Source organism: Semicossyphus pulcher, unplaced genomic scaffold (genome assembly GCF_022749685.1).
Source record: "Semicossyphus pulcher isolate SPU_LCO1_2020_fin unplaced genomic scaffold, fSemPul1.0.p SCAF_8, whole genome shotgun sequence".
In the NCBI taxonomy this organism is placed as follows: domain Eukaryota; kingdom Metazoa; phylum Chordata; class Actinopteri; order Labriformes; family Labridae; genus Semicossyphus; species Semicossyphus pulcher.
In genome coordinates, this window is record NW_027211759.1 from 1,959,042 (window position 1) to 1,983,826 (window position 24,785).

At 43.1% G+C, this 24,785-nt stretch overlaps 3 protein-coding genes across 3 annotated transcripts; 1 reads left to right on the forward strand and 2 right to left on the reverse strand.

Annotated features, from left to right (window-relative positions):
• Positions 1-142: 142 nt before the first annotated feature.
• On the forward strand, positions 143-2,759 carry pdcd2l (programmed cell death 2-like). Its single transcript, XM_069686478.1, has 2 exons — positions 143-627; positions 1,086-2,759. The coding sequence occupies exons 1-2, from the start codon at positions 150-152 to the stop codon at positions 1,694-1,696; spliced, it is 1,089 nt and encodes a 362-aa protein (XP_069542579.1). The 5' UTR covers positions 143-149; the 3' UTR covers positions 1,697-2,759.
• LOC138612941 (nuclear factor of activated T-cells, cytoplasmic 3-like) lies at positions 2,665-16,570 on the reverse strand. Its single transcript, XM_069686477.1, has 10 exons — positions 16,206-16,570; positions 11,680-12,355; positions 11,161-11,559; positions 10,472-10,634; positions 8,438-8,637; positions 7,757-7,929; positions 7,126-7,266; positions 6,967-7,022; positions 5,318-6,134; positions 2,665-3,540 (listed from the first exon to the last, which is right to left on the reverse strand). The coding sequence occupies exons 1-10, from the start codon at positions 16,276-16,278 to the stop codon at positions 3,404-3,406; spliced, it is 2,835 nt and encodes a 944-aa protein (XP_069542578.1). The 5' UTR covers positions 16,279-16,570; the 3' UTR covers positions 2,665-3,403.
• A 1,394-nt stretch (positions 16,571-17,964) lies between these two features.
• On the reverse strand, positions 17,965-24,679 carry dus2 (dihydrouridine synthase 2). Its single transcript, XM_069686755.1, has 16 exons — positions 24,598-24,679; positions 23,777-23,914; positions 23,655-23,700; positions 23,475-23,566; positions 23,340-23,383; positions 23,109-23,169; positions 22,981-23,028; positions 22,578-22,643; positions 21,367-21,437; positions 21,017-21,103; positions 20,711-20,879; positions 20,474-20,595; positions 20,241-20,381; positions 20,026-20,113; positions 19,118-19,191; positions 17,965-19,012 (listed from the first exon to the last, which is right to left on the reverse strand). Exons 2-16 carry the CDS (start codon positions 23,894-23,896, stop codon positions 18,760-18,762), a joined length of 1,482 nt encoding a protein of 493 aa, XP_069542856.1. The 5' UTR covers positions 23,897-23,914; positions 24,598-24,679; the 3' UTR covers positions 17,965-18,759.
• Positions 24,680-24,785: the final 106 nt, after the last annotated feature.

The window sequence follows — 24,785 nt, forward strand, 5'->3', positions numbered from 1 at the left end:
AATATATTTTGCTGCTATTATAAACCATATTAACAATAGTGTAAGTCTATTTTGATAACTTAAAATTCAAACCAGCTGGCGGTAATATTTTGATGGCGAACCCCTGACGTCAATGTTCACTTCCGGTCGGTATTTTCAACATGTGAGCGATGGCTTCACCCGCTCAGGAGTTAACTCTGATCGGTCTGTGTGACGGAGGGCTGGACCCTAAACGGTACCAGTCCTCATACCTGACAAACAAAGTCGGGGGTCAGCCGGACTGGATGCCGGCCATCTCCCGGTTGTCTCCCCGCTGTGGTAGCTGCGGAGCCCCGTTAGCCCATGTGGTGCAGGTGTACTGCCCCCTGGAGGCCTCCCCCTACCACAGAACCCTCCACCTGTTCGCGTGTCCAGGTGCCGAGTGCAGCGGCAGGTCAGAAAGTTGGAGGGTGCTCCGCTCTCAGTGTTTAGAGGTGGAGGCAGCGCAGACACCCAGCCGGCCTGTCCCGGCCCAGGATGCTCCTTTGGCGGCCACTGACTGGTGTGACACCGCTGATGACTGGGGGATGGAGGAGGAGGATGGTTGGGGAGGAGGTGTGAAGGAGGAGAGCAAGGTTCAAAAGGAGACAGAAACTCCTAAAGCACAGGGTAAATATGTTAAAGATACCTAATTACAAAGTTTGTATTGAGAAAAGTGGGATTTTTTAAGATAAGATAATCGGGGAAATGTACAGTGTTACAGCAGCAAAGTGGAAAGTGCAACATTACGATAAAGGGCATATAAGAAAGAGTAAGTAAACAAGTGTATCCTTAAAAATATCTACAGAGCTATATATAATCATTTTTAATATTAAGTTAAAATGAACTGAACATTTCTGACTCCACTTATAAGCACTGTATATGACTTAGAAATTCCTGTATAAAAGTACAGTACAATGTATGTTATAACTGGAACTTTTCAGACATTAATTTAATACATTAATTATGAAACAAGTTTACTGACATGGACACCAGCTGAACATATTTTTTTCTTATCTAATAGAAACTGAAATGTTTATCTGTCTGAGAAGCTTCTTGTGGTTATTTTGATATTTTTTTCTTCCCAGCAGCCTCTGAGATTGATGTCAGTACCTGTCTTCAGGATCTAAGTTTGGGAGAACCTCAAGATGATGCTCCTATCCTCCGCCCATTCTTCATCAGCGTGGTGGAGGAGTCAGATCTGGGTGGAGAGAAAGATGACCTGCAGCACGCTCAGCAGCTGCTGAAGGAGTACGAGAGGAGAGAAGGGGTGGCGGTGGGAGAGCTGGATGGCGATGAGGCCTGCGGCGGTAGAGGGGAGGAGAGGTACGAGAAGACAAGAGCTCGACACGGAGACGCTGTCTTCTCCAGGTTCATGAAGAAGATCTCGCTGTGTCCTCAGCAGATCCTGAGGTACTGTCGAGGAGGGAAACCGCTCTTCATTTCAGAGCCGCCGTCCAACATGGCTCAGCTGGTGTCTGTGTGTGCCACATGTGGAGGATCCAGGACGTTTGAGCTGCAGCTGATGCCGGCTCTGGTCAGTCTGCTGCAGAGGGACGGCGGTGCGGAGGCAGAGCTGGAGTTTGGGACAGCGCTGGTTTACACCTGCACAAACAGCTGCTGGGCGGCTGGATCGGGATCAGCTGTGGAGGAGTTCTGCTTTGTTCAGGCAGACCCAGACCAGCAGCTCTTTAAATGACTCCACAGGTTTAAGGATCCTCATTGTGATCCGACCATCGAAGCAAAACATTATTAAAAAAGGAAAACGGGTTTACGATGCTTACCAGAACGCTGGTGATGACCAGTTATTCCTGTGTTCTGAAGAGACCATAGAAACCTTTGAGTCCGTGACTTATTACCTCACCTTGAGGTGATGTACAGGTGTACTCCAGAACACTGTGGCATTACTGAGATCACAGGTGATCAAGGCCTGAAACTTTTTACTAGGGAGGAAAGGGCTGAAAACGCCTAAATGTGACACCTTAGAAATGAGGAAGTTGAGATGAGTTGCATGAGAGAATGAACTATTCGGGTAAAACAGGTTGTGACATGATTCGATCCTCTAACAGCCAGCTGCAGAAAGACTCTTCACAGGTACATCTTCTGGTTATTGTTCTCGTTATAGAATAGGTATCCAAAATAGACTCTAGGGCAGTGTCTTGTGTTTAATTCAAATGAGGCCTGATAAACAACAGAGGCATGTTCATGCAACAGTTTGCAGGTGAAGTTCTCTGCAGGAAGAGCAGTTATGTAGAAAACATGATGCATGTTGTCACCTTAACTTAAATCTGTTACCCCCCCCCGTTGGCCCTTTGCTGCATGTCATCCTGACTCTCTCTGCCCACATGTCCTGTCTCTCTCCAGCTTTCCACTCTCATCAAAGAAAAAAATCTTTAAAAACGAATAACTTGTGCCAGGGTAGAGGAGTGCAGCAGCAGCAGCTCCCTCCTTGTGTGATTTAGTGTGGATTAACCCTTTAATAACATTGCTGTGGGTAGTTAATATAGCTCCTCTATGGAAGAGGAGGAGGGCCACATGCAAAATGTATTTGAGTTGTGAGATTAAAGTCAGAGAAGAAACATCAGAATTATGAAACTTTTCACATGTGGCTCTAATCCTCATTCACACAGCTCGTAGTTCTCCGAGCTGTAACACTTCTCTCCGGGAGGTCAAAGGTCAACGTGCCTTAGATGTCTTGCTGCATGACATGAGGACTGTTTGAAATGTGTTTGACTCCACACGATGGTTGTAAAATCCTTTATGGAGACAGTTTACATAAAGTAATAAAGTATTTTACAACTCAGAGTCATCGTTCATTAAATTTTTATCAAAACACAAAACATTAAATGTTTTCGTTCCTTTTTACTTCAACCTTTGATACATTTCTAGAATTCAGTGTCTGAAGCGTCACACCAAAACAGTTCAGGTTGAACGGCGTTAATATCATTCAGAGGGAAATGTAAACCAGACAGAGTAAAACCAAGCTATAAAAGTGTAAATGAGCAGAAGGACTGTAGAGTATCAAAAATACATTTCTTAATTAATTGGCCGATAAATAATGAAAGGATCGTTTCATTATTGTGCGACTTTAGCTCCTCTGAAATGACGTGAGTGGTTGTCGTGGTTGTGACTTTAAAGCCCTTTGGTTGTGTTCTACAGTTCCTTCAAATTCAGTCATGAAAGCTGAAAATGATTTGGTTTGTCTTTTAAAAACATTCCTGAGACAGACGAGGAAACAGTAATGTGATACCCTGATGAGACGAGCCGTCGGACCCGTCGGAGGCGGCTGATTGGTTCTCAGGCACTTAAGGTTCAGTCTGATGCACTTTGTGCAAACGTGACCGTCCGTTTGGTTTTATCCAGAAAGCAAACAGCAGAAGAAGAGTTACGGTCACTTCCTGTGCGACTACTGAGGGCCTCCACAGAATGGTAAGGCCGCGTCGCTGGACTTGTGCTCCCAGTCGTACTGGTGGTACTGGTCAAACTGGTCAGGCTGTGCTCTGCTGCTCAGACTGCTGATGTCTCTGTCGATGATCTCGTTCACTGCAACAAAAACAGAAGCAGGACAAGAGGAATTATTTCATTTCATTAAACCAGTGGAGTGATGTTCAGAGACCCTTTGTAATGGTCGATACCTGGGCACCAAAGTTTGTCACTGAAGGCTGTGAGTGGCTGCAAGTAATCCTTTGGGGCAAATCAGCCCGATCAAAGGTCGTCCACCAAAAGTTCTTGTGTTTGCCAGTGACAGTGACTTTGGTGTTGGTGCAGATGCAGATTGTGTATTTTAGTTTGCTGTGTGGCCACAGGAGGAAGCAGCTGAACGCAAACATGTTATTAAAACTTTTATTCACTGCGAACAACGTGGGATGATGCACATCCCCGACTCAATCACCTCCACAGGTTTGTATCGTGGTGAAGGAGATCAACTGAGTGTCATTCTTCATCAATTAACAACTATGACCTGATTCAACATCATAAACTACTACTTTAGTTTATGGGCTTCTCAGTGCAGATGAGAAATAATTGTGTTTGTTGTTGTTGTTGTTGTTTGTTGTTATCAGCAGCAGCAGCAGCAGCAGTAAAGCTGCTCTGCTGAGTTTTATTTGCACGGCAGCAGGCGGCTTCATCTGCGCTCCATTCAGTCTAAACATAGCTCTGCTCAGAAACCTGAACCTCATGAAGCAACAACACTCAGCGCCAACACGCTGCCTGGTAGACTTCATCTGCATGTATGGATCCAGACAGAAACACTGATTCTTCTTCCCTTTCTAGGACCAAACACCTGAGCCTCAAAGACTGACAGGTTAATATACTCTGATGCAGAAAACAATGCTCGGGGTGATTTACAAGTGGTGTCATCATGTAGATCGTCCAGCAGAGGGCGCTCTGATGGATCCTACAGTCCTCTCAGCACTGTCTGCAGCTCATGTAGCAGAGCATCACAGCTGAACAGAGGTGCATCCAAACGAGAGTTGGTCGACAGTCTATAATAATATCACTTCTTTAAGTCGTTTGCTTAATGAAGCAGCCTTCTGAGAACATTTCTGCTCATATCTGTAACTCAAATATCCCAGGAGCTCTATTGCAGACTTTTTTATATATCTTCTTTTTGCTTGTGACTTTTTGGATAGTTTTATCTCTTCAGGACTCAGATAAATAAATCAAATAAAACAATTATTGGTTGGACTGGACACAACCTTCTGCGAGGGGTCAGAAACTCAAAGGCTTTAGAACCTGACCTAAAAGCCTAGACATCCTTTGACCTTCAAGTCTACAAATCAATCACTGGTAATCAGTAATAATCATTAAACCTGCTGCAGGCACAGTGCTCCTGCAGGTGTTTTAATCCTGTAACTGTGTGTGTGAAGAGGCTGACATTTCTGAGGTCAAAGTCGGGCTGAAAGGAGAGGAGAGCCTGACGACAGCTGCTGCCCGCCAGCAGAGGCAAAGCAACAGATTTAACCCCCATCTGCATCATTCAGAGCAGCAACACACAGAGGCAGCTATTATTAACACAGATCAGAGGGAAACACAGTATTCACACACACACAGAGGACCCCGATATATAAATAACCGACATCACAGGGCAAATGTAGACACACGCACGCACGCACGCACGCACACACCTCGGGAGGCCAGCTGCAGTTTTTATGGACGTTTCTTGAATTGTTTTTTCTCTTTTGTTGAGAATCTTTAAATCTGTAACTGCTCTGAATCGAAGCCACGGCCCTTCATTAGAAGTGAGCTACAAATTATTCGGAGCCACTTTTTAAGCCTCCAGTAGGATTAGTAATTTATATATACACATCAAGTGTCCTACCATCATCCAGTGTGATCTCCTGGAGGCCCAAGGACCCCAGGTTGGACTGTTCTTCTGGTTCCTGCTTTATTCCGAGCACCTCTCCTGGGCTGGGGAGCACAGCGTGCTTCTGGGGGTCTGCAGGAGTCACAAAGGCTCTTCTGGAACTCAGAGAGGGAGAGTGCTGCCTCTGAGGTCCACCCGAGGACCCGAGAGGGGGGGCAGTGAAGGTCTGAAAGGGCACAGAGGAGGCCTGAGGAGGCATCGAGGATACTCGAGGAGGGACTGAGGAGGTGTGAGGTGGGACGGTGAAGGTCTGAGGAGGCATCGCTGGGATTTGAGGAGGGATTGAGGAGGTTTTAAGAGGGAGGGAGGAGGTCTGAGGGGGGAGGCTGAAGGTCTGAGGAGGAATAAAGCTCTGATGGGGGACTGAGATGGAGGAGGAGGAGGAGGTGTGAAGAGGGATGGAGGAGCTGTGAGGAAACATAACGGAGGGAGTGGGATGATTAAAACTAGGTGCATTCTGGGAAGGAGGACCACAATGCACGGGGATGTCGCAGGAATCATAATAAACCAAATCTGGGCTTCGGCCACGGGCGGGCACCTGGCAGGAGGTGGGGTGGAAGCCAGGTGGATTGTGGGAGATGCAGTCCGTCTCCCAGCTCTCCTGTTTGACTGCAGCAGCAGCAGCGGGGAGGAGGTGACGCCCGACTGCGGGCAGGAAGGTGAAGCTCTGTGTTACACTTCTTCTTCTCTTCCCGTTTGAGACGTAGAACTGGACCTGGACCGGATCCTTTGTCTTCTTATTGTAGGGAGGGACCTCCACCACGACGCTGCACTGAAAGACAGAAACACAGACTTGTTCAGTTTTGCAGCTTCTGACTTTGAGCAAACCACTAACCTCTTCAGAGATTGTCTAAAGTGGAAACTAAAAGCAGGAGCACTTTATTCCAGCATGTCAAACAGAAGCGTGCAGTAAGTGAACGACTCACAGCTGCAGCTCAAAAACATCTGCTTAAAAGCTGCAAACATCAGCTGAATTATACAGATAACAATCTGATGTGGTGTGAAAAAACAAGCATTTAGTTTTCGGTCTGTGTTGCTCAGCTCAAACTGCAGCACTTTCAGATAAGCTTCTCTTAAACGGATACCAAACTTCACACCTACAGACAAAGCAGGTGCTGCAAAGTTCACCAAATTACAAAAGAAGACAAAATACACTTTTCATTGCGCTGACTCTTAAACGGAACAAGTAATCAAACTTCAATCCAAGAAAGTCTACTACAAATGTCCAACTGTATATTCAGTGATGTTTTAGTGACTTCAGCTCCGTCTCCCTCTCCTCCCTCAGACTCTTTGTGTGTTCTCTTTGACTTCCTCTTTGTACTTCCTCTTGCAGCAATCCTCTAAAGATTAAAGTCAGCTAGCTAGCTGGTCAAGCTAACGGGCTGAGGCAGCAAACTGAGAGGGTAATGATAAACTGATGACCTGCTTACGTTCAAATCAGTATCATGTTGTTGTGGGTCTGACAGGGACAATTCGTTTCTGATTTGTTGAAGATATCTTTTATATATTAAAGTTATATATCTTTTCCAGCCCTGCCGTACGTCCTTTGCTGTGTCTGTTATTCCTGCTGTCACAGAAGTTTTTTAAATAATGTTTTTACTTACTCCTCTGCTTTTTTCTGTCAGAACTCTGGCGTCCATCTCCCACAGAGATCTTCCATCTGAGCGGACAAAAACAAAGTGTTGTGTTTAACAGGATGTTAAACATGATCATAATCTGATGTAAACTTGGACTGAACTTGTGTTCATGTGAACTGATCTCACCAGGCCCCTTCTCGGTGAAAATAACCCTGGACTGTGTGGAGATGTTGGACCCGGTGATGAGCAGCTCCTCCCCTCCGTCCACAGAGCAGCTGGCCGGACTGAAGCTGTCCACCTGAGGAAGCTCCTGACCCGAGCGCTGGGCTGAAATTACACAGTTGGTGTTTTGTTTATGATCTATATCTATATAAGCCGAACCTCACATCCCTTTAATTCCTCCCCTGTTTGTTTTAAATACGAGGATGAAAACTTTGGACATTTGTAACTTTATTTTTCACCGGGTGGAGGATTTCAGTCATCAGACGTCTGGATGTTAAGTTATAAGAGAAACAAGCTGAGCTAATGTTAGCAGCAGCTCGGCTCGCAGCCTCTCCTGACATCCTGTTTGAGAAACAGGGATTTTCTCTTTACGTTAAACTGCTTCGGTCTGTAAGCTCTGGAGAGGAGGAGACCTCGTGTGAAATTCATCTCCTGATAAAATCCTTGTAAACAATGAAAATTGAAGGAATCCTGAAACAAGATGAGCTCCTAAAGAAGCAGAGCTACGCTGGCAGCAGCTCAACTGGCAGCCACCTGGACGTTTTCTTTTTTGCATGCTGCCAAAATGAATGTATCAATATCACAGGTGACTCACAGCACTCCACAGGAACAGATGTCGTCTGCAGCCACAGCATCCGGCCGTCCGGCTGAGGGATGGCGACCCTGAACACAACTCGCACCCTCGTGTTCTTCCGTCCGATGTCCGTCTCTCCTTTCTTCAGCTCGATGTCGGCGTTGCGCAGCTTCAAGATGCCGGCACAGTCGATGCTGTGGAGAAAACCAAAAGACTTTCTGTGTATTAAAATGTCTAACATTAAAAGTTTCCTGTGGAGCTTTAGTCGCTTTTGAATGTGAGCCAAACTTTTTACTTTCGCCTATGAAACATATCTGTAATGTTGTCTTAAATCTGAAAATGGTTTTGGTTTCATGGTCAGCCTGGTATCATCGAGAGTTCATGATACATAAAGCAGCAGACAATCAGCATGGAATGGAAAAAACATATTATGACTATCTGGTCGAATTTATACCAAAAGGGGCCAAGAATCACGCCCTGAGGTACGCCACAACTAAAATAACCTTTAAATCAACCGATAAGAAGTCATTTCCAAGAGTTTGAAAATAAAAAGTGATTAAGAAATGTGCTTAAAGCTGCTTAGAACAGAAAGGCTGTAAATGATCTTTGGGTAGGATCACAGAAAGGACAATGTGGATCCCGGTATCAGAATAAAAAATCAGTTCTTGTATTAAATCGAGGTCTTATGTTGTTCCCTGTTACCTGGCCGTCATGCTGTTTTCTGGAAGCAGAGGGATCTCCAGGACTTTGGTGCCACCCATAATCTTCTCCTGGCAGTTGGTGGTGACCATCTTCCCCGTCACTCGGTGGACCTGGTAGAAGGAATGGGGCCGGAGGAAGCGGTCGTCCGCGGTGCCGATGAACAACACCAGGCTGACCGGCTGCTCGCTGTATCCCGTCAACTAAAGACACAAAATCAATAACATGTGACGAACAGCTAACATCTCAGCCGTCATGTCACTCGGACTTGTTGAAACTGGAACAGATGATGCCTCTTCATACGTCTCCACGTGTGAAAAACTGTCTGCAGGGTGAGACAATTAAAAGGTTGAATGTGAAACTGAAGTGTGAAATCTGAGAGAATCTGTGAGGCGAGTTCATGGTTCACAGCATGTTCTGGTCTTTCCAAACGCTGAGCGGCCTGACTGGTCAACGTAAGAACATCTCCCGTCAGTATGTTCAGATCTGGATCAGCCTGTGTGAACATTTCAGGGTGATTCTAACATTTTAAAGCATTTTTTTTGGGTCTATATGACAAGAAAAGTCACAAAACGTTTTGCTCCAGGAGATGTTGTATTTGAGCTGAACAGTCTTTGATGGCTGATCTTTGGATTTCACTTTTCTGTTCTGACATCAGGTCTGATCCTCTGTTCTGCTGTCCTTTGAGGATTTCACACTCAAAAAAACCCTCTTCACCCTGCAGTCCTCAGCATGACTGTGTGTTTCCTGTGTAACCCAGCAGCACTGTGACTTTTTACACATCTTGCAGCAGGAAGCTCATCTGGCTTTAGCAGCGGCCTGAGAATGTGACACCCAGAATAGCCCTGCCGGTATCCGTTACATACGAGGCCTTGATGGAGCTTTACTTGCCTCGGCCTGCCTCGGCTCTCTGATCCAGAGGATCCACGAGGCTGTTCACAACAACACACCACAACCTCGCTCTTAAACCCATCCCTGCGGGATCATCACGGCGTACCGTTAAGAGTCTCTATGGAGTTTAAGGAACTCATTTTAGTCATTTATAATAAAATAAACAACAATTTTGTTCATAATTTCCCAGAAAATTGGACGCCATCTTTAAAATGTATCTATTTGTCCAAATCCATAATTGTTACAGTTTTAAATCTTTACATTCAACAGATGGAGACGAAGATATTTAGAAAATGTTCGACACATATAACTTATATAATCCATTATCAGAAATGTTACCGATTAGTTTTCTTTTGATCATTTCAGTTCTCTCTGATAATACCAAACACATGAACACATTTTTCCTTTGGGATCAATAAAGTTCTATTTCATCTTATTGGTTCAAATTAAACAATATATAATAAAGCTTTATTAAAGGATGTTTTATTTTGTACAAGACCAGGTCAAACCATAGCATGTGGCTGACTGCATCAGGTCAATGTTTTTATCTACTTTATTTGGCTCTGAAAGCACCGTCACTCGCTCACGCACGCACGCACGCACGCACGCACTCACGCACGCACGCACACACGCACGCTGGCACGCACGCACGCACGCTGGCACTCACTCACTCACTCACTCACTCACTCACTCGCTCACTCACACAGACCCATGCGTAGTGCTGACCCCGGCGGTTCTTACTACATGAACTAATAACATGATTTCCACATGGAGCACGAGCAGCAGTTCCTGTTTTGTATATGCATGTTCACACAGGCACAAAACGTGCCCCGCACAGGTGAATGGTCTTCTGATTTGCATTTTCAGGCACGTTAGTCTGGACAGAGATTCGATCTGAAGTGCTTCTTTGGATGAGGATTATTTCTGATCTAAAATCTGTTTTAGAAGGAAACTGTAGCAGAGCACAGGTCGCTTTAATACCTGTGTTCGTTACTCATTTGTTTCCCAAACTTACGGCCTGTTAGTACACAATTATTTTCCCAGAAGGATCAGATTCAGATTGTTATTGGAATTTGCAGAGGAAAAAAGAATGTAAAATTCAGAGTGAAGTGAAACCGAGTGTCAAACTCAGAGGTGAGGACTCACCTTGATGACAGGATGTCCTGCAGTAGCTGCCTTAATGGAGCCTCTGCTGCCCTCCGTCTCGTAATGCGCCCTGTGGTAGGATCTGGGCTGGACCTCCAGCTTTAGCTCACACTGGTCAAACTGGTTGGGCAGAGGCCAGTCCAGAGGTGGAGGCGATGAGGCCCTAGAGGCAGAAACAACAGGCATATAAGCAAAACAGAAGTCTTCTTTAAAGCCCAATGTAAAACTGCAAATCGTTGTCTTTACACTGTAGTCTTAGTATGAACTAAACAAATAAATCATATGTTAATAAGCAAGCTTTGGAGGTAACGGTAAGAGAATCTTTTTCCTTTAGGACAGAGTCACGCTAGAGATCTCCCCTTTTTTAGACTTGATGCTAAGCTAAGCTAAACGGCTGCAGGACTGCTGTTTATTTGACGGGCAGGTATGAAAGTGTAAAAACGTATCCTTAACTTTTCCTTTGAAGAGGAACTCCAGCTTATATCTGCAGAGACATGCGGCCGATCTAAGAATGTCCACTAAACGTTCTTGTTGTTTCCACTGACAGGCTCAGATTGTTATTCTACGTGTGTGATAACATTACAGAGAGGATCCCTACAGAGATAGACCTTTTTAATAAAGCAAGAGGATACATTTTCAAAACAACGCAAATTCAGAAGTGATGATAACGTCAGTAAAATGGAGCCAACCTGAACAGAGGAGGGTTTCCAGGTTTGGGTTTGTTCCAGCTGAAGTGGGAGGGCACCTGAAGGAAGAGCTCAGCCAGCCCGTCCTGTTCACGTCCCTCCTCCCCGGGGGAATCCTGGAAGGACTCCAGCCCCGAGTCACCCTGACCGGGGAGGAGGCCCAGCTGGCTCCCCGATGTCCTCCTTGTCTTTGAGGGTACGTCCAGCTCCTGGTAGCTGGACATCAGGAGGGGTCCAAGGGTACCGGCCGGGCTTCCCACCCAGGTGTCATCAGTTATACTGCCTCGCGGAGAGGCGCCCGGCGTAGGGCTGGGGGAGTGGTGAGGGGAGGGCGAGCGGGCGTGGGGGTCAGCGCTGGAGTGGCGTCTCTTCCCGCAGGGGGAGGTCGGTCTTGATGACGGCCTAAGAGAGAAGTCGGCTCAGGATTAGCAGGATTTTAAAGGTTTAATTGTTAAATCAATTCAAGACGCATATTCAGCATTTGGGGCCCAAGCATTATTCAAAAAGCATGTTGACATGTACCTGGAGGTGGGCCGGCGGTTCAGCCAGCTCTCCTCGGTGACACTGGTGCGTGGAGAGTGGCAAGGCGACTGACGGGGTGACTGATGAGGCGACAGCACCGGACTGAAGGCCAGAGGATGCTGGTACTTCTGCTGCCACAGTTCCACCCCGAAGGCCCCGCCCCCGCAGCCCGGGGACCCCATAGGCGACCCAGCGGGGGATCCCAGGGCGAGGCGGGCGGCGTCACGCAGCTCCCCCTCAACATCGTCGTAGACATGGGAGAAGGACTCGCAGGAGGAGAGGTCGGACATCCAGCTCCTGGAGGACAGGCTGCTGCAGGGGCTCGGGCAGAGCGCCTGGTCTCGGTAGCAGGGGTCCAGGGGCAGGTAGAGCTGACCTCTGGACCAGGACGCCTCAGAGTAACACCCCTCTGCCCCAACCCCCACCAAACCTTCCTGGCTACTGGCCAACTCCACATGGTTGTTAGTAGCTATGGAGGTGATCTGGATACTCGGGCAGTCAAAGGCTCTGGGGTTCCCCTGGGCTCCGTATTGGGGACCCTGGGAAAGGTAGCCGACATGCGGGTAGTGGCCTGCGGAGGGGAAACATGGAGGGTGACTTTGCAGCTCCTGGATTACAGGCTGCTCGGCCAGAGCCTGAGTGGAGGTGGAAGATGTCCTCACATTTAGATCTGGACCTGTGAGGTGAAAGAGATTAACAAACATGTAAATCAGGTGAGGGATCATTTGCATTGCAAACGCTCTTTTCTTTCACTGCCTGTCGCAGCAGTCTGAGCTCTGCACCTGACAGTTAATATTCATATCACCAGCAGACTTCTCATAAAATGATGACAAGAAAAACATCACAGAGTTCCCCACAGTGTTTGTATTACGTATTCTATTAGACACTCACAGTAATGTACAGTAATGTGTCTGCTCGGATGTTAAACTGGCAGGAGCAGCAGGACAGCAACTGTAAGAGCAGCAGTTAACAGTTCATACTGAACTAATTGTAGTGACAGATTATCTGCAACAGTTCAGTGAGTTCATTCACACAGCTGCACACACACTCCTCGCCGCAACACGACTAATAATACACCCCTTCTCGCTCTCTCACACACCTTGCATGCTGTATGCAAAAAAAGGCGTCAAAGCAGCAACTGTGATCTGCTTCAACAGCTCCACTTGCTGCTTCTGTGCAAATAATAAGCCTCAGTGTGCTGGAGAGAGATAAATGAGACCTGATGCCACAGTTGCCCTCCCACCCTCTGGGCCAGAAAGAGGGGGAGGAGGCTGCCTGCCACCAGCTGGGTGCCACAGAGCGGTGAGAAAACCAGGAAGTAAAACCTGCAGGCAGACAGGCTGTGTGTCATGCTGTCAGAAACACACGCAGCCTCATGTGTCAATCTATCTAGCTACAGATCCATCTATGTATCTATGATCTGTCTCAGCTGTTTAATGTCGAAAGAGAATAAGCTGGTTGTGTTTTTCTTTAAGACTTCATCACCTTCACGCTTCAGTACTTCTTCAGCTCATCTTTTTCATTCGCTGGTCGATGTCGTGTAGTTTAGCAGGGAATTGATCTTTTTCAAACAGACACATATCAAGACTCAGATTGTTCTTCTACGTGTGTGACAACATGACAGAAAGGATCCCTACAGAGATAGACCTTTTTGTTACAGAGGAAGATGTTTTATTTAACTACAAACAGACGTTACATCGCTCTCTTAAAAGCCACCAGACTCCATTCACAAAAACAGTAATTTTACTGCAGAACATTGGTGTTGCTGGGTTATTGCCCCCTTCATCATTTTTTGGGGTTAATGTGTGTTACTGAAATATTGTGTTGTATCATAACCATTTAACACAACAAAGTCAAACAACAGTGCAAACAAACAGATCGAGACAGAGGTAGACCAGCAACTTCAGTGTTCTAATCTACGTGGTCAAATGTGTTTTTCTGAATGGAGTCTGGTGTGTGTGCAGAGAGCGATGTAACGTCTGTGTGTGGTTAAAACAATCATCTTCCTCTGTAACAAAAAGGTCTATCTCTGTAGGGATCCTTTCTGTCATGTTGTCACACACTTAGAAGAACAATCTGAGCCTGTCAGTGGAAACAACAAGAACTTTTAGTGGACGTGTTTTGATTGGGCTCGTTGTCCCGTTGGAGCCGTTACAGCACGTTTCTCTGCAGCCAGCTGAAACAATCTATGTGAAGAAATTATTATTACTATGATTAATTTGGACCCCAACATATGAAGAAAAAAAGGACCCATATTAAAAACTATAATGAAGCAATCAGTCACCAGAAACATAATCACAATGACGCTTGTATTTTCAATTCTGTGCTGCTGCAAACTGACTTTTCAGATCAGTTCATTTAATTTAGACCACCGCCCCATCCATCACTGATTTCACGTCTTCATATTCAGCTCCTTGACCTTCAGAGGGCAACATTTCTGCAGACAGCTCACACGTACCAAACATTTAAAGACTCCAGTTCGTTTACTGCATGTGTAAGAAGTTATTTTCAAAGACAGACTCATTAATCCAATTAACCAAAACTACACAATCCTCTGAGGCACAAATTACTGTAACTGAATCAGCGTAGAGCTAAAAGGATTAATCAATTAACTGATTCTTCACTATGCAGAAAATACTGCCACCACTATACACTTTTTAATCCTGACTTATTTTTTAAGCAGAGAAGCTGAATATTCCCTGATTTCAATTAAGACCACATTATTATTATTATTATTATTATTATTATTATCATTATTCATTTATTTGCAGAGTTTTTTAAAATATCAGAAAATAATGGCGTCTTCTAATTTTTCCAGAGCAGCCGACTAAAACCAAAAAGATTTTCAATGATTATAAGCTTGTTTGGTTTGATAAATTACTTAGAAAATTAATGACCTAAATAACCAACAAACTGTTGTTTCAAACGTCAACATTTTGATTATCCTCCAGTTTTCTGAGTTCTCTATGAAATCAAAATACATATCTTTGGAGTTTTGGACTGTTGTCAAAAATGTTCCTATTCCTGCAGGAGGCAATCTCAAAGAGCTGCCATCAGATTAATATTACTTTGTAGAATATTGCCATTAAAAGGCTAAACAATTAGGCTAAGCATAGCAAGTACTATATAACAGGCTTAACTAGCTATGCTAATTATTGTATCACTATAATAATGTTTGTAAGCAACATCTTGTGCCGTCAGTTTAGGTGTTTAGGTTTAGTTTAGTTAGTTTAGGTGTCGTCTCTAAAACTAATCTGAAACCTGCTTCATGAGTTGCATCAGTTCAAAACATGAACAACATTAGCCGATACTAAATTATTACAGCAACTTCTACAACAGCTGATTAGTACGTTAAAACTAATCAATAATATCAATCAATAAAGTAAACACTCTCTGTAGACTTCAATGGTTTTATAATGAGCCTAATTAAGTCACTTCGTCACCTCCTGATCCACATTTTCAAATTCACCTAAATATATCAACAGACAGCTGGAAGTGTCACATTTACGGAAATCAGACAACAAAACGTCCGGTTACAAATTTCAAAGTAAAATCCCCTACGCCAAACAACGCAAACCTGTAGGGACCAATGTTAAAGTGATCTATTTTACAAAAATAATTGACCACAATAAGTTGATTGTTAATATTATGGATAGAAAAAAAGGTATAATCACAAACCAACCGGTGATATTTGAATTAACTATTAAACAGGAATTCCAGTGTTTTCAACCTTAGTCCCTATTTCTTTATTCTTTTTTTTTTTTTTTCTCAGGGCCTAATGACAAATAGGATAAATAGTTTGGAATGGCTGCAGACTGCTTTAGCTGACAGCCGAGATATGTGATTGCGCCCAATCAAAATCTGTAAATAAATCATAGTGAAATGACAAGAATATGTTTAATATGAGAGACAGAGAGAGAGAGAGAGAGAGAGAGAGAGAGAGAGAGATTTTATCTATTTATTTGTCTCTATATTAACACATACTTCTCGAAATTAGTCTTTACATATTTCTTTTTAAATATCTACATTAATCTTTTTATTTTATTTCTTAGAGATTTCGTCATTATGGCACTCCTATGACTCCATATAGATCAAGGACAGTGTAGTTTTTCTGTATAATCATTTTTGAAAAACTTACCTGGCAATTTAACTGATCTGGACTTTCTTTTGACCGTTGTAATCAGTCATTGATTTGCACTCACTAATATCCTGCACATCTGTACAGTTTTTAATTACACCTGTTGCACATACTTTGTATTATACGTATTGCTTTCATATTTTCATTGCCTTTTTTTACTCTTATTCTATTTCAGTATTTTCCTTATTTTTATTCTAGTTCTGTGTTAATTTTTCTGCACCAAAATCACCAAAACAAATTCCTTCTTCGGTAAACCTACTTGGCAATAAACCCGGATTCTGATTTTATTTTGTAGGCTAGTGCCAACATCCGGTGACACTCCGGCTTGTTCTTGCTAGCTTACTTAAGTTGACAAATAGCTAACTAACGTCGCCAAAATGACACGTACCTGCTGTCTGTCTGCTGTCTTCCTCAAAGATGAGTCTGAAGTCCAGCTCCTCCGCGCAGTTTAACGTGGACATTGAACTGGAGACACGTTGAATGTCCTCTAAGGCAGCCGTTAAACCGACCTGTCTGTCTCTAAAACTGACCTGTCTCACTCACTTCCATCCGACTGAAAGCAGAACTCTTGTTTCAACTGGAGCGCCAGCAACACGTCGAACAATTCCCCGAATAAAAGTTGTTAACCGGCGTCGACACGATCAATAAGCGCGCCTCCGTACTCTGTAATAATAGCGTAAAAGTCCCATTATTGTGAGAACTTGTTGTGTTGGGTGTTTCTGTTCGGTTGCAACGAGTTTTAACTCTCCTCCAGGTTGATCCTTATGCTGCCTTCACGGTCTTCACGTAAACTCTACGTTACTTAATACAACGATGCAGGAAACGACAAAAACAGTAACAAAAACTGTTAGTGTTGTAACTGCTGTAGGTATTTCGTATTGCAATTTTAAAAATAGAAGAGTGTGTATTTGGACCTTTTTACGCACACTGTCGAACTTAAATCTTTTATTACTTTAAGGTTAAGCTTAATAAAATTGTCTTAATTTACAAGATTATTCTCCAGAACATGTAATTTTTAGTTGTAAAGTGTAAGTGTCCCTGTTTCTATAAGTGTTAACTGTTTGTTACGCAGATTTATTACTTCAAAAACTTTTTTCCCTTCCATAGTCGCGATAATTACATTTTTATACACAATTGTATGTATTTTTATTCTGTACATTGTACTTCTGTTATAGGTGCTTCTTGTCATACAGAACCAGGCGTGTGCCAGTGGAATATATAATATATAATGTTTGCACATTAACAGTATTTTATTTCAATCAATTTGTAATTGTAGATTGTAAAGATTGCAACACAAAAGTTGTAAACTAACTTAAAAACTGGTCACTAACACTATATAGGATTTAATAAGGATTTTAATTTCTTGTCTATTTCATTAAATTCTAACTGACTTTGTATAATTCTGAGATGTAGATGGTGGCATTTTAAGTACAGTGCTGCAATACAGTTGTGTCAGTTCCTGAGGGATCCAATGGATTGTAATTATCATATCTCCCAGTTCCCCTGAAGGTACCATTAGCAAGCCCGGTGATGACGTCAGTGGCTGGGTGTCAACATCTCTCAGGTTCAAATCAGGACTTTTAATCAGAGGCCCGAAAGCTGCGTGTAAATTGAATGATAAGCTCGGTGTTGTTTTATCTTTTCATCACCTAAACGCCACAGTTTGACTGTTTCATGGGGTTTGACTTCTTTTATTCTGACAACGAGGTGCCCGGTGTAAGAAAAAATAAACAAGAGGAAGATTATTGAATATTTAGACTATTATTTTTAAATTTGTTCTGAATAAAAATTCTACTCCTCCTATTTAGTTTTTCTGGCAAAAAACTTAAAACTTAAACTTTGTTCTTGACAATTTGTCTGAACAAATGGCCGAGTAATTTCAACCTAGTATTCATTACATTACAACCTCATATACTCAACAACAAAAAACAGGTCTAACAGGTGGACTTATGTCTTGTATTTTGACTGAAGTTATTTTGACTTAAATATGAACATATGAATTTAGAAATGACTTCCTTGTATTCTCAACACTGACAGATTTCTCGAATATCAAAATAAAGAACAAAATCTTCCTCCTCTTTATTTTTTTTAAGCTAATTTATCATTTTTTTTAAAGTAGAAAAACGTTAAAACTAGCTTTGGCCTGTTCACTGAATTTGTAGAAAATAACAAGTATTAACAACACATGCCTAAAAACTTAAAATAAATAAGAACCAGAGGTGGACACAAGTACAAACAGAAACATATGGCACCTTCTATCCAATCGATTGCATTCGGATGACGATAACAGTTCAGTTAGACTCATTTAATCCAACATCAGTGGCCTGAAACAGAAACTAAAGGATGTAAACAGACAACAAATGATGAGTTTAAGGCCCATGCTAAATCAGGACAAAACGAAAGTTCCTATGTAAGGCACAGAGGTTAAAATGTTCTTAAATATCTGAAGTGATGAAGCCTGCCCCCTACTGGCTGCAAATCCACATCTGGAACTGCAGGTTGAAAAACATAAGTTATACTAAAAAAAAAAAAAGTATAATTCTTAGTTAATGGAAAATCAGGTGGAGGGAACTATGAAGACCCAGAGGAAGACTGTACATTCACTGGGCAGATCCCAGTTTAAAAGTGTAAAATCAGTGTTGACAGGAACATTATCAGTAAAAAATAAAAGGTCAAGAATATAAAGGCAGATTTGAGCAGCTGCTGTTTGAGAACAAATAACCGTAACGTAAATCTTATTTTAAGGAAGATCAAAAACGTTTAAAGAGGGAAAAAGGATGAGCTGTGGAGAGCAGGGAAACCAAAATCAGCAATAAAAGCTGCCTCTGTAAACTCTTTGATTTGTTCTTCTGCTTCCCACAAACGTCCGTCTTTAGTTCAAGAAGCTTCTCGTCCTCCCGTTTGAAGATTTTTTCACTGTTCTGACAAACTCTTTAGAAACTCTACGGTTGTTCTGGAGGCGTGTCGGGTTTGTGATGGTCCCCGTTGGTCTTTGAGTCGTCCATGTTCTTTTTGATATCGACTACAAGTCGTTTTTTGCCCCCCTCTTCCTCTGTGGTGCCGTTCAGTTTCCCCTCCCTCTTCCTCTTGCAGACCAGGCCGGAGTCTTCCTCGCCGATACGACCCTCGGGTATTCCCAGAATTCGCAGGCAGACGATGGCGGCAGCTTGTTCGGCAAATTTTTTGGACTTCTCCCTAAAAAAGATAAGACAATTTACCATGAGAGCCCTCTGTGCCTCGTATTTATAACATGGAAAGTTGTCTCTGTAAGTGTGTGAGAGTGTTTTTGTGTGTACTGACCACAGGGACGATCTGTACTTTTTGTCTGCTACAGTGACGGTGGCCTGGAAGGATCGATCCTGAGAGCGCTGCACCTGAAAACAAAGCAGACACTCGTGTTCAAACACAGCCTTGAGATGTGGTTCAAACTCTGCAGTCAGATCAGTCAGATGCAGGATAAACTTTGGTGTGTCACTTTTAACTGACACCTTTGTTACACAGAGGAGTTATTTCTGCTGATCGGTTACACAACTTACCGATGAAGCTGATCAATTTATCTGCTGTTTATCTGGTTGAACAAAAACAACCCTCTGCTGACTGACCTCTGGTTCAGGCTCAAGCAGCTGATCTTCCAACAATCAAGAGCTCTTAGTCATACTGTCTTAATAAGTATTTTAACAGTAATAATGATAATAATGAGAAGATGAAGAAAGAAGAAGAGGAGGGAGAAGAACACAGAGGATGAAGAAGAAGAAGAAGGATAAACAAGAAGAAACAAGAACAAGCAGAAGAAGAAAACATTGAAGATGCCCAAGCAGAAGAAGAAGAGAATGAATAGGAAGAAAAAAAAGACAGAAAAATACAGAAGAAGAGAAAGAAGAAGAAAACAACGAAGAGGTCCCAGCAGAACAAGAAGAACTCAAAGAAGACAAATAATGGGGAAGATGAAGAAGTGCAGGTAGAAACTTTCAAACATGCCTCTCCGTCATCCTGACGTTGCTCGTGTAGTCGTGTGCAGAATCTGGCTAAACTCTGAGGGATAAAGTTTTTAAGTAGCTTATTACCTGCTCAGGTTTTGGTCTTCCCATAAACAACCCAAGCAGTTATTAGGATACTCAGTGAGACTCAGGATTTGGAGCACATGATCCAGAGTCAGGTTCACATCTGTAGAAGCCCACAGGGCAGACTTTAGTTTCCCTGTCTCTCACCATCTCATAAAGAGGCTGCTCCAGTTTCTCCTTGCGGCTCCACTCCAGCAGGAACATCTTTGGAGTGATGTGAGGAGGATACTCCCTCCTGAAAGCAAAACGTCCAAGTCAAGATCATAAACATTTCTTCTGGAAAAATACCAATAAAAGATGTTATTCTAATTATTTTATGTGTTTGTAAATTCTGAATGAGACTGTGGAGCCTGAAAACTGACCGCTCAAACTTCACAGCCATGGTGGTGACGTCTCCGTCCATCACGGGTCGGTCCGGCTGTGTGCTGCTCTGCAGGGCGTCCCTCCTGGTCTGCAGCTGCTCCTGGATCTGCTGGTAAAACTCCTGCAGCCCATACGCCTCGCTATAACACAACAACATAACAAGACATCACCCATCAGTGGACGCCTGACACATACCCCAACAGACCGACGTGGAGTAAAAAAAATCCAGTACCTGAGCTCAGCGCTGGTCTGAGCCGCCTGCACCTGCTTCCCCAGAGGAGACTCCACCTTGTCTCTGAGCATCTGACACAGACAGTACTTTGTGTTGAAGGCATTGTTGTTGTACCGGATCGCCTGGGAAACACAAGACCGCCATCTTTCATTCACATGGTGGAAAAACCTCTAATAATTGAACTGAAGACAACTTAAAACGTATAAAGCATGGTTCTGTGCTTGTGCAGACACTCACATATTTGAGGTACTCCTCCATGACCCTCTCCACAGGAAGTGGTCCCTCCTTGGTGAACACAGATGCGTTCCACATGGCGGAGCGGGCCAACATGACCGACGAGGCGCCCGTCACCTTCCTGAACTCCTCGATGTCTGCGTTCGTCTTCACCAGATCCAGAGAACCTCCGCTGCAGAAGAGACGGACACAGGCTGAGTTTAATGCTGCTCCTTACAATTTATATGTTTATTTCATTGCACTTAAATAAACTGAAACATGTTCAAAGTTTTTTGTTTTTTGTTGGAGGAAATGTTTCAGGAGGCTTACTTGGCGATGACGGGGATGGAAGCAGCCCGAGCGACCGCCTGGATGTAATCACAGTGGACGGGGTGTCTGGGACGCTCATCCTTAAACCTGAGCAACACAACAACCAGCAGAGCAACACGGAAATGTTGCAGATAAACCCAACAAGAAAACATGAACTATAACATATGAGGGTGCACGAAATGAGCTCTTAATTATGTGGAACAAAAAAGTAATAAGTTCAACACTATATGTATTAATTCATTATTCAGGTCATATAAAGAAAAAAACAGACACAGATATATATATTAAAGTCACACTAACATTGCATTGTGCTGATGTGTCTGAGCTCTTGTTAAAATAGATGAAGTTACCTGCCGTGAACAGCGACAGCAGCGACGCCCGTCTTCTCGATCCTCTGGACCAGTCGGACCGTGTCATCCACCTGAAACCAGAAAGGAACATGGACCAGTTCCAGGAGATGTTAGCGGGGACACTGGGCCATATTCTTACATATTTGGGGTGTGAATGACTAAAAGCTACAAAAGGTTTTGTAATTAGAAACTTTTTAAAGCAGAAACAGTCGTTACGTCGCTCTCTTTAAAGCCACCAGACTCCATTGGTAAAACATTAATTTTAGCTGGCAGTAGAGAGGTGCTGCTGGCCTGCTGCTCCCTTGATCAGTTAATGCTTTTAGTTTTACACAAATATTGTGTTGGCTCCAAACCATTAAATACACCAGTATTAGTGGCATAACAATGCAAACAAACTTACAATTCGAGGCAGCAATAGACCAGCAACTCCTGTGATCTACGAGGTAAAATTGCTGTTTTTGTCAATGGAGTCTGGTGACCACAGGAGTTGCTGGTCCACGCAGAGGAAACACTAGTTTTATGACAAAGCATTTCACCAAGAAACTATGATAAAAACATAAACCACTGTTGTACCATATCTGCTACGACACAGGGCTGCATAAATGAGGTTTACCTGTTTGTTCATTTATCTTATTCAAGTATTAACTAAAGCTTGTGTCAGACAGACGAGGATGGTCCTTACACAAATTGATACGGAGATCTCTTTTTCTTCTGACCGAAACTCTTTAAACCAGCTGACAGATTTTATCAGTTCACTTTGACAGAAGCCGATTGGCTGTTAAAAAGGCGACTGCCCAATGTCATGAAACCGATCACTGGAGCCTTGAAAAGCTGAGCCTCATCCTACGCCGTCGGCCGGCATCAGCTGAGATGAGACACGTTCACACTGCTGCAACTTCTCTCTGTAACTTCCTCAAACTTCATCGCAAATCTTTGGTCTGAACTGGCCATAAAAGTGATATCTGTAATTTCAAAACTGTGTTGAACATTATGATGTTGAAAGCTTCTACACCGACAAATGTGAAATAACTTCAGAGCCTGAAGCAGCAGTGGAAGACTAATGGGCGAGAGGAAATGCCTTTTATTACTCACATCAGATGTCGTACAATAAAAGACCTCAAATGACCTCTGAAATTAATGCGCAAAATTAAAATATAATATCATATATGTGACCAGTCATACACTGAAAATGATGAATTTTCACATCTCACCGTAGGCAGGATCCTGATCTTACACGTGACAGGGATGGAAACTCCGGTGACAAGCTTCTTCAAGATCTACAAGGGAATTTATACCAGTTCTTACAGGTCAATGGGATTAATATATAATAAATCAATAGGATTAATATATAATAAATCAATAGGATTAATATATAATAAAACATTGTGTTTAGACAAAATTTCAGTTAAGTGTATAAAACATTTTCCCAGGAGAACAGTTCCAGATTTCAGGTTCAAAGTACCCAGGTACATTTATTTAAGTATTTTTGAGGTACTCTGACTTTGCTTTTATTTTTACATTTCTGAAACTTGAATACATTATTAGTATTTTTACACCAAATATCTGAAAACGTTTTCTACCACTGGAGACACATCCTGATGCTGAATTACTCACTGCTTCAATCTTGTCAGGATCTGACAGAAGAGCAGCTCCCATCCCGCCCTGCAAGAGGTCAAAGATCAGCCAGAGGTCAGAGATCAGAGCAGAGGTAACAGCAGGTTGTTCACTGAGAGGAAACTCACCTTGGTGGAGTATTCTTTTGGACAGCCCATATTCACATCGATTGCAGCCACATCCTTCTCCCTGCATGACAAGAGTCAGGTTCAGCAATGCATCATGGGAAACCAAATGCCTCATTCACTAAAAGTCTATGTATTTAATATTGAGTATTTTTTATATTTCCCATCCTTTTTTGAAGTGGGTTCTTAGAGTTTAGCTAAAACTTCAGGGGTTCGTTTGTGCTGTAAACTTACACAAGCCGGGCCACGGTCAGCGCTCTGTCGGGGTCAGCAGTTCCCTAAAAATCCAAGGAAGAGAAAACTGTGAATCAACAGAAAAATATTTAGGACTATATACATGTCATCTGCTCCAAATGTTTCCTGTCGCACCATCTGGAAGACGACTCTGTCCTTCTCCCGTTCACAGGTCCTGAACATCACTCGGTCATCGGGGGCGACGAAATCCACCGTCTGAAGCACCTCTGACAAACAGAAAAACATACTTAAGTGTGTAAATCATTCTCTTCCAGCCTGAGATGTGATGGAGAACGTACACTGACAGATTCTTACCGTTCACCACCCTCTTACACAGGGCCATTTTAATGTCAATCAACTCCTAAAAGAGATAGGAAAGAGTTACCAAGACTCATTTTATTTTACATCTATTACCCTGTCAAAGCCTCCATCCTTACCTCACAGTAAACCACGTCAGCTCCGTAGTCCAGAGCCAGCAGCCTCATGGGCAGAGTCCCCACCCGGACCATCGGAGCTAGGGCGATGATGTTGCTGAAGCTCAGCCTGCCTGATGCCATTATGGCGGCTCAGTCTTCCTGCAAACAACACAGAGGTGGTAACATTAATTTATTAACTCATCTCTCTATGAAGGCTAGGTGTGTATTGGCTCATTTCGCGCGTGAAAAGCATCGTTGTCAGTCACGACACCATCACGCCGAACTCCTGTCAAAAATCAGTTGATTTAAAGCGGTGTTGGTTCAAACCAAAGTGCACACAACTTCAAGTACTTAAAATCAAGATCTGAATATGTACTATTTATTCTTCGACCGAGTAAACAGTTGGCAAAATAGACAACACTTAAAACAAACAATATCAACTTTAACCACTACTTTCATCAAGCTACTCCCACAGGTCGGCAGGTAGATATCAAGTAGTAAGAACTTAAATTTAAGACATTTTATTTAGGTTTAAGTGCAATTTACGAATCAAAACTATGCCGAAATATCTACAGATTGATAATGATACGTAAATAGATGAAAAGTCTGCTGTGTCAGGTGTGCCCTCATACAAACAAGGCAGCAAACATTATATTGTGACTTTTCTGAATGTAGTTTGGCGGCGGAACCGATCGATTAGAGCTATGTCATGCTAACATTGTAGCTGCTCCGTCAACACTCTATGTTTTAACATAACGTTTGTGAAAATAGACATTAATACGGGACCGACGCTTTTAGTTAAATAACTGCTTATATATGATAGGTTGAATTTAATTACTCACCGGCATTTATGTCGTCTAACGTTGACGACAGCAGCTGTAACGTGCGGTCATGTGGGGAAAAAATAAAGCGTGCTGTTTAAACTTCCTGTTTAGACGTCTACGTCATCAATACGCTGCAGATCCTAAAAATGTAGATCAGCACGATGACAAATAGAAACAAATCTCCGTACTATTCTGTAATTTTTATA